The sequence below is a fragment of the Artemia franciscana genome, chromosome 16 (assembly GCF_032884065.1).
Source record: "Artemia franciscana chromosome 16, ASM3288406v1, whole genome shotgun sequence".
Classification (NCBI taxonomy): Eukaryota; Metazoa; Arthropoda; class Branchiopoda; order Anostraca; family Artemiidae; genus Artemia; species Artemia franciscana.
This window is the reverse complement of record NC_088878.1, coordinates 7,825,907-7,840,465: the sequence shown is the minus strand read 5'-3', so window position 1 is coordinate 7,840,465 and position 14,559 is coordinate 7,825,907. Positions and strand designations below refer to the sequence as shown.

Here is a 14,559-nt window from a genome sequence, read left to right as displayed (position 1 = left end):
AATGTATTTTGTATTCAGTCGAGGGTAAATTTCTCTTAAGAAGGCATGGGGGTTTTCACCTTACTCGTGTTAATTTTTGCTCGTTTTGAGTTTGACTAATTTATTTCTCTTAAGTTTTGTTCGTTTTGGGTTTCATTTATTTATTAATGGCGATTTGTGGTAACTTTCCACTTGGGATTTTATTTGACTTTTTTTGCTCATTTTGGGTTTTGTAGCTCTTTACTTACGCTCAGAGCGTCTTCGAATTTATTTGAAATTTCCCCTCAACATTGTAAATGGAGTAGTATAGTGGTAGAAGTGGTAGTGGTAGCTGTAGTAGGGGTGTAGCTGAAGTACAAGTATGCAAATGATGCCTTTTTAATCATATCCCTTATCATTCCCAGAATTTCTCAAATCAATATACTCATCTATCCTGTGTTACACCTTTTGAGAATCCGTATACACATAATGCGTTTTGATTTAGTTCAACAATCCCCACGACACTCTCTGAAAGGCTCAGCTGGATACCTTTCGTCTTTCTGGAAACTATGGTTCAAGCGTGTATACCTTTTTCAATATCATATACCATTTGTAAAGAGTGACCGAATTGCCTAACTTACAGCCCTTGTCCTGAGGACTTTGCGAAGGTTTACATCCCCAGAGACATAATTAGTGGACCTATCAACAATACCAAACAAAAGAGGTCTCTTAAAATTCTGACTGGATATATTTTGGGGAATGATAGACGTGGGAGGGACGTGTCGCCCTACATTCACTTTTTACTCTTAGAAAGGGCACTAAAACTTTCAATTTCCAATCAAATGAGCCCAATGCGATTAAAAAGTACGGACAAAGGTTCAGAAGAATGTCTTTTGAGAAAAGAAAATACGACTCATTTATTCTTAAGTTACCTGAATCTCTGTTCAAAGCTAGACCTAAATGTTGGCAAATTTTGCATGAAAAGGTATTGTCCAGCACTATAGAGAAGCTGTTGAAATTTATAAATACCAACATTTAGGTCTACCTCCAAACAGAGATTCAGGTGATTTAAAAATAAATGAGTTCTATTTCGGTTTTCTCAAAAGAGAATCTTATACTTTAGTAATCTTTAAAATAAATGTTGAACCACTTCCCCAATCACATAATCAAATACGTCATCAACCTCTTAGGTCTCAAAGGGTATCCACAAGAAATGCAATGGCTAAAATCAGAAATTACATGACCTAGTTCTCCAATTTATTCAATTGCTGCTTCGTTTGTTTGAGTGAATGAATTTTTTCCTTTGTTTCTCAGTTGTTTGTTAGCATCAGTCGATGGCAGTTCATATTTGTTTGGATATTGTTCAAATCACGGATATTGGTGAATAGCTCACTTTTTGTTGTTAGGTATTTGATTTTAATTTTTGGTCTTTAATCGAATTTTATTTAGCTTTTAATGTTTTTTTTTCATTGGTTTTGTTGAACCTTCCGCGTTTTTTTTCCTTTTCCTTAATCATATTATTTTGTTCGTGATGAAGAAGAGATGTTTTTGTTCTTTCGAAATATTCGCTTTCTGTGTTTTTTTTTTCAGTATTTTCATTTGGCCTTTATTTTTGATCGTTTTCTTTCTTAAGAAAGATTTAAAGGAAATGGGAACTTCTTTGGAGGGTGTGCAGAGGGAGGCTCAGAATAGATTGGGATAGAGGAGGAGTGTACGTAGCTGTGTTGGCCTAAGAAGCTTGGTGCTGCAGTGAGTTGTAAATAGTAGCAGTAAATTGATATACTTTTACTCTCGAGTAAAAGAGAGTCATTTTACTCTCGAGGTACTATTGTAGACTCTTATAACGTTACTTTTACGCCAGATTAATAATTCTTGAAGTAATAGAAAAGAATTCAATCTCTAACACTGAGGCTAGAGGGAATTGTAGCTCTCCTCAAATGCAGGGTATTTCTATTTGTTTTCAACTCTTATATAAAATTTCTATTTATGCATTTTTAAGCCGTTACCCCACAGTGGGTGCTTATCTGAAATATATTTCTTAATGTCCAAAATTAATTGGGTTATTTTGCCCCAAACACTGATCAGAAGGGCTTTTATCGATACTCTGAAAATATGGGGCTGCATAGTGTTTTGTAAGTTAATCTCAACCCCTCAAAAAGGTCTAAGGTACTTGTATGATAACCGCCCTACCATACAAGTTGTTCATTAATTGAAGCATTATATAACCATTTATTTTCGTTAGTTTCTTTCAGCTTAGCGTGAGCCAAGAAAAATATAAGTGCTAAAATAGATGCAAAATATATAATTTGGGTTATATATTTGTGAATTAGAGAGGGGTGGGGGTAAAGTGTTTAGACAGTGTGAAGTTAGAAAACGATTTTTACTACATAACATACAGAATAATTGTGAATAAAACATAAAGGTATGCTGACCCGATATACTTGACCCACCCCCCTGATGTGAAAGTCTATGCCATTAATTTGTCTCTGAAGTATTGTACTTTTTATCTTACTTTGGTATATTTCATTAGGATTGAGCGTCAGAGAAACATATTAGAAGCAAATTAGGTAGGGTGTATATCATACAAGTGCCAGATCTGGTAATATATTTCCTAAGAGCTGTTTTTAGGTGGTCACATCTATTATGATTTCCTTGCATACAAACTGTCTATGACAGTTTAAACGTGATTTATGATATAGTATAGTGGAACCCAAAAGGATTTTTTAATCATAGTCTTAAGAAATCAGCTGCCTCAGATTTCTACCTCTATAGTGTTTTGACCCCTTTTGAAATAAAATTGCAATTTAGTGACGCAAAATCGAAGAAAAATTGCACTTTGCAGGTCAGCATAAGGAAATGGCTCGTTGTGTGTGCTTTTTTTTCAAACTTCTGTTTTTTAAAGATTCAGTGTCGAACAATAATCATTACCTTGAATGCCTAGATAATTTTAATATAAGATGATATTGGTCTTATCCCATTTTTAACTCTCTCATTTTTAAGCCTTTAAACATTTCTTTGAAGAAACCAAAGATATTGATAATATCAGCATTGGCAAATGAATAACTCATCTTCTTCCTTACACTTTGACTTTATCATTCGGTGTCCTTCTTGCTTCAAAGATGGTTGATTTTCGTCCGTGGCTTTTTCTTTAGAGAGAGAGATAATTTATTTATAAAAATACAAAAAAATACAAAAAAGAAAAATTTGCCAAAAAGTCTTATGACTTGTGCGGCCATTCTCGAAACTACAGAACAAATTAGTTATCAATGTTACCCCTAAAAAGCAAAAAAAAAAAAAAAACAAGCAAAAAAAGTGTCATCACTTGAGACCCTGTACTACACTAACCTAGTATAACAACACTTTTATGCACCGTTTCCCTACTTTATCTATATATAAAGAAAAAAATCATAAATAATAAATATCAAAACAATGGTCCCTAGGCAACCCACGAAAAGTCGGCCTATCAGTCTCTTGAACTATATCATAAGGAAGGGACTCCCAAATAGAAGGAAGAACACGGCGAATCGAAAATGCAGATGTTGTAGACCTTTTAATCAGTTTTCTAATCGATGATGAGCTCCTTGTCTCATGTTCAGGCTCATCTCTCTCAAACACACCTACCGAAAATTCAGATGCATTTTTATGCAATATATCAAACATAAATAGAGCCTTATAAAAATTAAAAGACCTGAAACAGGCAAAATATGAAATTTTTTATGGCTATCTCTAACTGATATACGATTATCACAATTAACAAGAACCCGAATGGCCGAATTTTGGAGAGCACATAATGACTTCAAATGTGTTTGAAAAGTAGATGATTACACCGAACAACAATAAATCAAATAAGGATGGATCATAGAATAATATATCAATCTAAGTATATTAACTGGGAGAAAATAGTTCGACTTCTTCAGAATCCCTACATTTGGAGCAATTTTAGATAATACACGTTGTATGTACTTAGGGAAACTAAGAGTCTCATTTACTATTGCTCCAAGATATTTCACAGACGGTACACGCGCAATACAGTAAGAACCGACATTTAACTTCTTTAACCAAGGATAATAGTCGGGCGATCTAGAAAAAATTACCCAATGAGATTTTTTGTAATTTATCTTTAGATGAATAACCCTCATCCACTTTTCTAACCTTGACATACTACCTCTTGTCATAATTAATAATTCACTTTCTGTTCTTGCTGCCACCGTAAGACATGTACCATCCGCAAAACAGCAATAAAGTTTGATTAGGGTTTCGTTGTCTTTGGGCCCTTCCAACATCAATATACAGGCCACCAAGTGCTAAATATAGGTCATTTACATATATTGAAAACAGTGGTCCCAACTGGACCCCTGTGGGACTCCACATCTTACCTTACAATTAATTGATATACCTTCGATTTCACAAAAAAGGACTCGATCATTAAGATAAGAGGCAAACAGTCGTAGCGCATTCCCGCGAATACCTCCGTTTCGCAATCGTATTCTTACAAGGGGGAAAAATAATTGAGGTTTTCATAAGAGCCAAACAAGGAAAGCGTAGGGTTCTGCTACCCTTTCCCCGCAATTTCAGAGCAAATACTCGGCAGGTACCCTTTACGGCTATTGCGACAGGACCCTCACCCTTTTATGCTTGTCAATCCTTCTTCTTACCATTTTTATGACACCTTTTGTAAAACATCGAGACTTCGGAAGAAGTCAATTATCCTCTTGAAGATAAATCTTTCTTCCTGGGCTGGATGGTCTGTTTTAGCAACAGCTTAATATCTTCCTGAAATCCTACCTTTGTGGTGATTCTTTTAAGCTCGCAGACTTTGGGTATTCAACCAGGAGATGCCGAATAGTCTCAATAGTTTATGCGCATTCGTGACAGGAAGGGCTTGGGCGTATTTTCCAAAAGTTTTCTTCCCTCCTAGGAATCATTGCTAGAGTCTTAATCCATAGAAATGCCAAGTAGTCCCTGTGGTCTATAAATATGAGCTTCAACGGTCCATAGTGAAGTAGTTAGCAGTTTCTACTAGTCAGTGCATCCCTAGAGGTGATATATATATATATATATATATATATATATATATATATATATATATATATATATATATATATATATAGTATATATATATATATATATATATATATATATATATATATATATATATATATATATATATATATTGTTTTGGCTGATTCCAGAAGACCTCTGGGCTGCTAGGTTCACCAGTTTGTCAACCTGCTCGTTAAAACGTATTCCCTGGTGGCTGGGGACATGTTGGAAAGCTAGTTCTGCCCCTCCTTGGCACTGGATATTATCGATTAACGCAACCGATGGACATCTCTGTCAGTAATTTTGAAATGGATTGTTTTGATAATTTTTAGAGTTGATTAGGAGTCTGAGAATACAACTGCCTTTTTCCGGGGAGGAGGGTTTGCGTGGGCCACCTTCAGAGCCCCGTGTACTGCAGCTATTTCAGCCGTCAGGACGGAGGAGCCGTCAGGGAGCAGTTTTGGAATGCGGAGGTTTAGTTAGGGGATGACTGCAGCAGCTGTTTTAGCTGCTTGTACGGAGCCATCTGTAAAAATTTCCAGAAACTCATGGAACTTTTCAATCTAATTTTTTGGAATTACACTTGAGTTATTACTGTTTGGATATTTTTCTCCTTACCCGCAATTAGTCAGAGGCATATATTAACAGGAGTTACCCTAAGTGCTAGAGGAAAAAGACAGACAGTGGAAAGATAAATGTTCATTTTGCCATGTTGGGCATATGGAAATACAAATATCCCATGCCCCAATTCTTCCTCGAGATTGAGTACTCATTTTCCCAAATACTACGGGTGAGTGGGTGGTCTATGCCACATGCCCGAATTCTTGTAAAATACCTTACTGATAGCATTTGGCTCCCTTCACCTATCAAAGACAATCCAACTAGCTGGTGAACTTTTGCTCACTCTGAGTGATGGTAAAGCCCTAAAGCAGTTTTAGGAGATATATTTTGGAGGGTCTCTAGCTTTGTTACGGTGATTTTACTACAAATGATGTATATTATCAGTCCAGATTCAATTTTTGATCTGATAAACTTCTTATAAAAATTTAGCAGGACTTTGTGAGAATTTGCCCAGGAGAATGAACTAAATCATCTAAGGATCGATATTCTTGTCACGCAAGGTCGCTTCACAGCTTTGTCTTGAGCATTTTATGTGAGCCATTGATCCAAAGTTTATCCAAAAATCACAGGGTTAGCTTCAAGCTGAATTAATGAGCATTTCATGTAAAGCTGTGGTACTCAGACATTTTGTTTATTATGGATGATTGCTGCTTTCGTTTTTACGGTTGATATTGGAAGGGACAACATTTCTGAGAAAGTTTTTAGTTCGAATTTGGCCTTTTGAAGATTATTCTTCAATTCTTCAATAGAGCATCGGCATTCCCAAATAGTGACATCATCCACATACTCCCTTTTGGTATTGTTGAACCTAAAAATTCAAATTCAGATATCATACGCAGAAAAGGCAGAAGGCTGAGAGGAGATCTCTGGAATAGTCCCACCTCAAATGTTTAAACTGATGAGATTGACTGACTTACCCGAACCCTGAGAGATCGGTCTGTTAGGTAATTCCAAACAAAATGGATTAATGGTTCAGGAATGCCCATTGAAAAAAGGATTACATACAACTTCTCTTTGGTCACATTTCCGTATGCATCTTCGAAGTCCACTAATAATACTAGTATAATTTGCCTTGCTTCTTCGAGACGCATAATTCCGTCAAGTGTTGACATTCCCTTTCTATGATTGTGATTGCGGGAAGATATTATTTTTTCTTCAAAAAAATAAGGAAAAAACTTAGATATTTTTTTAAATTAACATTTTAAAAAGTCAATGTTTCCTCTACTATGATAGAACTCATACTTAATTTAAACACAGAATAATTTATTCTTGTACTTATATATCAAACAGTTTTGAATGAAACAAAACATATCACGTAATTATCACTTTTGTATATAACAAAAACATCGAAATATTCATACCATACAACGGTAAAAAGTGAAAAATTTGTGTATAACACAAAAAAAAAAAACGGAAAACTTATGCCAAAAAACGGCAACAGGAATTAAAGTCACGGATTCAAAAATCCAAATACAGCTTCATAATATTCAATTCTGCAAAATAAACCTCAAGTTCTCTTGCTGAGGATCAATTTTAAAAGCTTCATAACCCTTCTTTCTTCCTCGACCAGGGGATCGCTTTGCTCTGCTGACTTCGACTTCAGGTTCATCTTTTTCTTCAGTTGTACCTTCAGTGACAGATTTAGACTTATTTTTAAGTGAGTTCAATCGAGTATCTAACCTTGATTCCTCTTGCTCATCAATGTTGGTGTCGATAACAGATATTTTGAGATTACTCTTCAGCGATTCCACTGATGTGACTTCAGATTCTAAGCTCGACTCTTCTAGTTTATCACTGTTTATGTTCGTGACGGACATTTCTGAGTCATTGCTTAGTGATTCAACTGCTGCATCCTCAGGTTCTATGTTAGAAGCAATTTTGTGCATTACTGGAGTAAGAGGGAAAGATGTGACAAACGTAATGGCCATCAGCAGCAACGTAGTATACTATAAAAAAATGGTTTTATTAAAGGTTATTAATAAACAGTTAATTTTACTAACTAAGAGAAACCAATTTTGATACGTGTTATTTAACCCTAATAGCAAAACCAAAGCGTCTCTGGGTATCAAAGCATGAGAATTAAGTGCCCGTCTGACAGAAAAACAGCCAACGCCATCTAGCCATATAAAGCAAAATTATAAAGTTAATGAAGAACTACATACAAATATTGTTCGTTTTATCTGAAATACTTTTTTTTACTTCTGTCTGACGTGGTTTTGAAGGTTAAAAAAACTTGCCAAGTGGGCACGGTAAGTATACTTTTGTTTCTTTTCTTCTTTTGTTATACGTTGGACAAAAACATATTTTAAATTGTAATCCAATTCGTCTATATCCAGAAAATATTAGATTAGATTCAAATATTTCATTTTTATTATTAGTAATTTCTCACTTAGCGTCATTAAAATCCCTATTGGTCGGTAATATTGAAGATGTTTAGAACGTGCAACTAAATAATCTTGGGACCCCCCAATAAGCAACTACGAAAGCATCTTTGATTTCCTTAACTTGCCCAATTTATTTAACCAAGGAAATTATCAAATCATGAAGCTTAAAAAGACGAGAAGCAGACGAGAAGACGAGAAGCACTGATCTTATATCTCTTCTTCACAGATCAGCAGACTTACCAGGCATCAGAACCAATTACAGCTTGTCAGTTTTTTAACACTTTTTTATACGGTTAGCAAAGATTTAAAAACTTCCCCGTGCCCCTTTTAATAGCACATATAAAAAGTGATCTTTTTTTGTGTGGTTTCTTCACGAATTTAAAAGTAAGGGGCTATACTTTAGAATTTATTTTTGAATACTATGAAAGCTGCTAATTTTAATATGAATATAAACTAGTTTTAATTAGAAAATTTTAAAGTGCTACCGGTTCTTGTCGCAGTAATTTCCTAAATTCTTTGTTTAAGACGAATAACTGGAGCAGCTAGACAGACAAATGAAAAAGTGGAGGGTGAGGTTCAAGTTATTTATTTCTCGAGTGAACTTTTATTCAGGTTCCCTGGCCTGCCTTACAGTAATTCCCACATAAATGTTAACTTCAAAAATATGGTGAAACTTATGAGGATACAAAAGACTAGACTTCGCTTTTTTAAGCAGCAAATAACTCGTGTGATATTTAGGAATCCGCTTTATGTTATGATTTATTTTAGCAAAAGATACTTTCCAATTGTCTAAAATTTGTTTGTATTAACTGGTGTTTACAAGCGGGTCAAGCAATTTTTTATATAAACGTGTGTGTCTTGCCTTGCACTAGCACCATGCCTTGCACTTTCTCATGCTTAGACGTTCTATCAAACGTGCGTTGAAATTCACGTTCAAGTGTAGGTGGCATAGGCCTATTTGGCTGTTAATAAAGTTTCCCGATAATTAGAATTTGAAATCATAGTGACGAGGTTATAGACACGAGAACTGAATGCCTTAGTACTAGTACTTTTGGTACTTAATACTTTAGACCAACCCCATAATTTTACATGTAAACAAAACTGTCATAACATTGAAGTTAAAACAAGCAAGTATTTTGACATTAGAGTAAATTATAAAAGAACCCTGAAAATAATTTTGAACGAGGGTAGAGTCCCTTATTCTCTACTTCTAAGAAGCTGGGCTAGAAAAGCTTAAGTGTAAGAAAATTATTTAGTGTCTTTGATATCCCAAAAATGCAACATGATGTATTTTTTTCAATAGGATATCACCCCTCCTATTCAAAATCCACCCGACTAATGCTGTTTTCCTCCTACTACAATCCTGCTCCCTTTTGGATATTTTACTTCAAGATATGAAAATAATTTACCCCACTGACCATTAAATACTGAAAAAAAAATTATTAACCACTTCGATAGTTTTCCTGGTCTTTGTTACCAGCACCAGTTCTCTTTTTGTGTGTTTACTTCTTATTTTAATATTTCCATACATTTAATTTATTTTTATGTTTTGAGGAGCATGTTTATTTTTTTACAAATCTTGCCGAAACACAGTTTAAAGTAAGTAAGTAAGTAAAATATTTATTGCCCGTATTTTTCACATGGAACAAAACGGAGTACAAGGAAAAAATATAATAAAAGAAAAGGAGAAGAAAAACGGAGAGAAATGTAAAACACAACACAGAAAAATACACATTCAAGAACTGCAGAAATGTTTAAGCCAGGGGTGGTTCCATTTTGCCTGGAAATTAGAAATCAACCGGTTTGTCACGATACTGGGGTTTGCAATCCTGTGTTTATCTATCATATAAGTATTTCTCGTCCACAAGGGGCATCGCAGCAGGAACTTCGCGAACCCAAAATAAAGGGACCAGAGCTAGCGTTTTTGTGTGTCAGTTAATAAATTCCAAAATGGCGCAATATACAGAATATGCGGCAGTGCGACAGTGCTATACATATTCGCGAGATACTTTTGGCATAAGAGACGTCTGCTGGCGACGAAACCCCCATACGGGGGTATCGGTTTCTTTTTCTTCGGGGGGGTGTTCTTTGTTTCTTTTTCTTTTTTTTTAAGTAAAATCCAGTGAATAATTATCAATTCAGTCTGTTATGTATTAATTCATTCGTTAGCAAATTTAATATTATCTCTTATTTCATACCATTTTGTGCTTTGATATCGAATTTTTTCTTTTTTCTCAAGCTATTGGACGATTTTTCCCCTTAAAAATAGGGATTCTGCTTATCTGTGCTTATAATAGACAATTTATAAAAATGAATGCCTTATCCTTCCAAATTACACAATTCTACCTAAACACCCATGTGAATACCACTTTGTGAAAGAAAAGATCGAGTCCCAATGGTTACTCTCGAGAAGAGGGGAGGAGGTGAAGGTTTTTCTCTTTTATTTTTTGTTATTTCTTTCCCCCTTGCTTTTGAGAAACATGTTTTTTTTATTTATATTTAAAAATTTCTTTTTTTGGTATTTTCATTCAAAAAATCAATAAAAAAACAAAACAAAAAAACATCCCCTAAAAAAATAATCGATTTCAGAAATACCTTCCAAATAGCTATGACGTTGGCAGACTCCAGGATGAAAATTCAAGAGAACATTTCAAGGAACAGTTGAATATTAAAGTGGAGAGTTTAAAATTTGACAGAGTAGAAGATGAATGGAATAATTTTATGAAAATTGCTTGGAAAGTTGCTGATGATGTCTTAGGGAAGAAAATTAAAAACTCTGCTAAGAATATTATTGAAAGTTCTTTATGTTTAACAGAGGGGAGAAGGGGCTTGTACCAGAACCATCTAAGTGATAAATCATATGAAATAAGAGCAATTTAAAGAAAATGGAGACAGTATTAAAATGTGAATTAAGGAGCTATGACGTGTAAGTCACGAATATAATTGCTGAAGAACTGGAAGAGGCAGCAAGACGGCACAATAGTAAAATATTGTACTGGTATGTTAATAAATTGAGAGCGAGTAGTCAATCTGGACTTGTTCAGATTGATAGAGGATTAAAAGACCAAGGGTTAAACCGGGGCCTTATTATTTTTTTATCCAGAGGATTAAAAAATAATAAGGCCTCGAGTGCTTGTTTAATGCCGGGTGTATTAAACTAGGAGTTAAGTAGAATTGTGTTCAATCTTCCTTTATACGAATCATTTTAATGGACTTTGTCTTGAGGAGCACAGGAAAAGCAATGGGAGAACACGCAATCAATTGGAAAAGTAAAACTATGCTAGAACTAGACTATGCTGATGATTCAAGCATCCTGGATGAAAGTTTGAGCAAAATATATAAATTTCGAGAGGTATTGCGAGTTTAGGGTTTTAGAATAGGCTTGAAAATTCATGTTAAGATGACTAAGTGGCTAAAGCTTGGAATAATTGAAGAGGAAAAGGTGAAGTTGGATAATAATATGATTAATAAACAGGATAGCTTTCCTTACCTTGGTATTATTATTAGCAGAGATGGTGGGTACAGTGAAGATATTAATAGTAGAATAGCCAAGGTCAAATGTACTTTTTTCACAGTTAAAAAAAGAGTTTGGAAGAATAGGAAGATGAGTCAGTGAACCAAGATAGAATATTGAACGGTAAAATGATAACGGTGGTCAAATTTGGTTCTTAAACACAGGCAATCTGAAATACGGAGTAAGATTTGCTGGATTTTCTCAAGAAAAATTGCCTGCAGATATATTTGGGTACCTAACTTGCTCACTGTATTTCAGACAGTAGGCTGTGCGAAAAGTCTTGTTCAATCCCACTTCCTATGGCTATAATGAGAGAAAGGTTGAGATGGCTAGGGCACGTTCTGAGGATGAAGGGTGACATATTGCCAAAGATTCTCCTTTTCAGCCAACCGCATAGGGCTAAAGATAAAGCATGGAGAACAGGATAGGAGAATGTCACAAGGAAGAAATTAAGGGAAATGGAAACTTCTTGGGATATTGAATGGAGGAGAAGCTTGCGTAGCTGTGTTGGCCATAGGTCCTTGGCGCTGTAGTGAGTTGTTAGTAGAAGTAGTAAAAATAAGAAAATAATGCAGTATTGAGTAAAAAAAGGGAGTTAAAATATAGCATATTGGTAAGGTAGGAAAAAAATATTGATTGAAAAAATACTAGTATTAACACAAATTTCAGATAGTAGGAAATCACTTGTTACTAAGACAAATTAGTTGTTCTTCTAGACTCGAAAAGGCAATTGAAAGAGCTATTTAAATTAAAGCCTATATTAGATTAAAGGCTATATTAGATTAAAGTCTATATTTTACAGAAAACAAGTTCTCCATAATCATTATTGTAAGTTACTTGTTTGTATCAAAAGCATTCTTTAATAGAATATCATTATTAAGTCACTCGTTTTTGTCGTGCTTGCTTCAAAAATAACTTGTCTGATCCTCTCCATTCTGATTTTTTTTTTTTTTTTAGGGATGCTTATACCTTAAGTTTATTTCAGGTGTAGATACTACAAGATATATGCCTACATTCTATTTCTTTTCTTTAAATGGCTTAAAAGCCAATAGGGCTCCGAATAGTTTCAAGTTTTATTTTACTTTTTAGGAAACCGTGAAATCAATTCATAGTATTTTTATTAATTCTAAAATAGAACTGGGTTATGTACATTGGAAAGATTTTGAAAGTTCCATGATTAAAATGAAAAGTAATAAATAACTACAAAATATGGATTAAATTGAAAAATAAAAGATAATGCAAACTTACTGCAGAAGTTTTCATTTTTGTATTTTCTAGTTAGCTCTTCAATTCACAGAATCAGAATAATATCTAAGTCAAGACCACTGAATATATACCCATTCTTAACTAGCCTTATTTGTCATTCAGTAAAAAAAACTGTTTGTTGAATTATTACTCATTCGTAGAATACTAATAACCAGATATTGCCTGTGACTGACCCTGTTACTGATGCAGTAATACTGCATCATTAGAAATGATTTCACAATGTGTTTGTGTGGTAAATACTGTTCATTTCTAATGCTGGGGATCAGGCACGTAAGCAGAATGAAGGTTTTTGGGCTCTTCTCAGAAGTCTTGAAGTTTTTATAATTAATTTCTTATATTTTTCAGATGTAAGGACTATTTTAAGTTTCTTTTTTTTATTAAGCCCCTCCAAATAAATACCTGCATTTCCGGATCCAGTTGGGGGACTATTAAAGTGAAAGACGAAATACAGTGGAGATTTATAACATTAGGGTATTAAAACTGAATTAAAGAGCATAAAATAAACTTTAAAAAACGTATCAAAACTTTTTTATATGCATTTTTGGATTTTTTTTTAGCCGGGCAGATTTTTTTCTGGGGGGGGTCAAACTCCTAATCTGGGGGGGTCCCCCAGATTAATTAGAACTAGGGAAGGATGTTTGCCCTCTCTTTGACCGCAAATTTGACCTAGTGTGCCTGGTATATCTGGTATTAGTATTCTACGAATGACTTGATAATAATATTCTATTAAAGAATGATTTTTGATACAAACAAGTAACTTACAATAATGATTATGGAGAACTTGTTTTCTGTAAAATATAGGCTTTAATCTAATATAGCCTTTAATCTTTTAGTCCTCTGTCAACCTGAACAAGTCCAGATTGACTACTCGCTCTCAATTTATTAACATACCAGTACAATATTTTACTATTGTGCCATCTTGCTGCCTCTTCCAGTTCTTCAGCAATTATATTCGTGACTTCCACGTCATAGCTCCTTAGTTCCAATACCAATGACTTAATAATGATATTCTATTAAAGAATGATTTTTGATGCAAACAAGTAACTTACAATGATGATTATGGAGAAGTTTTTTTTCTGTAAAACATAGTCTTTAATCTAATATAGCCTTTAATCTAATATAGGCTTTAATTTAAATAGCTCTTTCAATTGCCTTTTCAAGTCTAGAAGAACGACTAATTTGTCTTAATTACGAGTTATTTCCTACTATCTGAAATTTGTGTTAATGCTAGTATTTTTTCAATCAATATTTTTTTCCTACCTTACCAGTATGCTATATTTCAACCTCCCTTTTTTTTACTCAATACTGCATTGTTTTCTTATTTTTACTACTTCTACTAACAACTCACTACAGCGCCAAGGACCTATGGCCAACACAGCTACGCAAGCTTCTCCTCCATTCAATATCCCAAGAAGTTTCCATTTCCCTTAATTTCTTCCTTGTGACATTCTCCTATCCTGTTCTCATGCTTTATGTTTAGTCCTATGTGGTTGGCTGAAAAGGACAATCTTTGGCAATATATCACCCTTCATCCTCAGAACGTGCCCTAGCCATCTCAACTTTTCTCTCATTATAGCCATAGGAAGTGGGACTGAACAAGACTTTTCGCACAGCCTACTGTTTGAAATACAGTGAGCAAGTTAAAATCTGCAGGCAATTTTTCTTGAAAATCTCCAGCAAATCTTACTCCGTTTTTCAGATTGCCTATGTTTAAGAACCAAATTTGACCACCGTTATCATTTTACCGTTCAATATTCTAATCTTGGTTCACTG

The 14,559-nt window shown here is 34.3% G+C and overlaps 1 protein-coding gene and 1 long non-coding RNA gene across 2 annotated transcripts in view; one reads left to right on the top strand and one right to left on the bottom strand.

The window, feature by feature from the left end:
- Positions 1 to 1,172: 1,172 nt before the first annotated feature.
- Positions 1,173 to 14,559, top strand: part of LOC136036997 (uncharacterized) — a 37,872-nt gene continuing 24,485 nt past the window's right edge. The window contains exon 1 of the long non-coding RNA XR_010619846.1: positions 1,173 to 1,364. This is a non-coding gene — a long non-coding RNA (uncharacterized LOC136036997). The remainder of the gene's footprint in view (positions 1,365 to 14,559) is intronic.
- On the bottom strand, positions 6,865 to 12,904 carry LOC136036994 (uncharacterized). The gene is made up of 2 exons (XM_065719395.1): positions 12,769 to 12,904; positions 6,865 to 7,568 (listed from the first exon to the last, which is right to left on the bottom strand). The coding sequence occupies exons 1-2, from the start codon at positions 12,781 to 12,783 to the stop codon at positions 7,110 to 7,112; spliced, it is 474 nt and encodes a 157-aa protein (XP_065575467.1). The 5' UTR covers positions 12,784 to 12,904; the 3' UTR covers positions 6,865 to 7,109.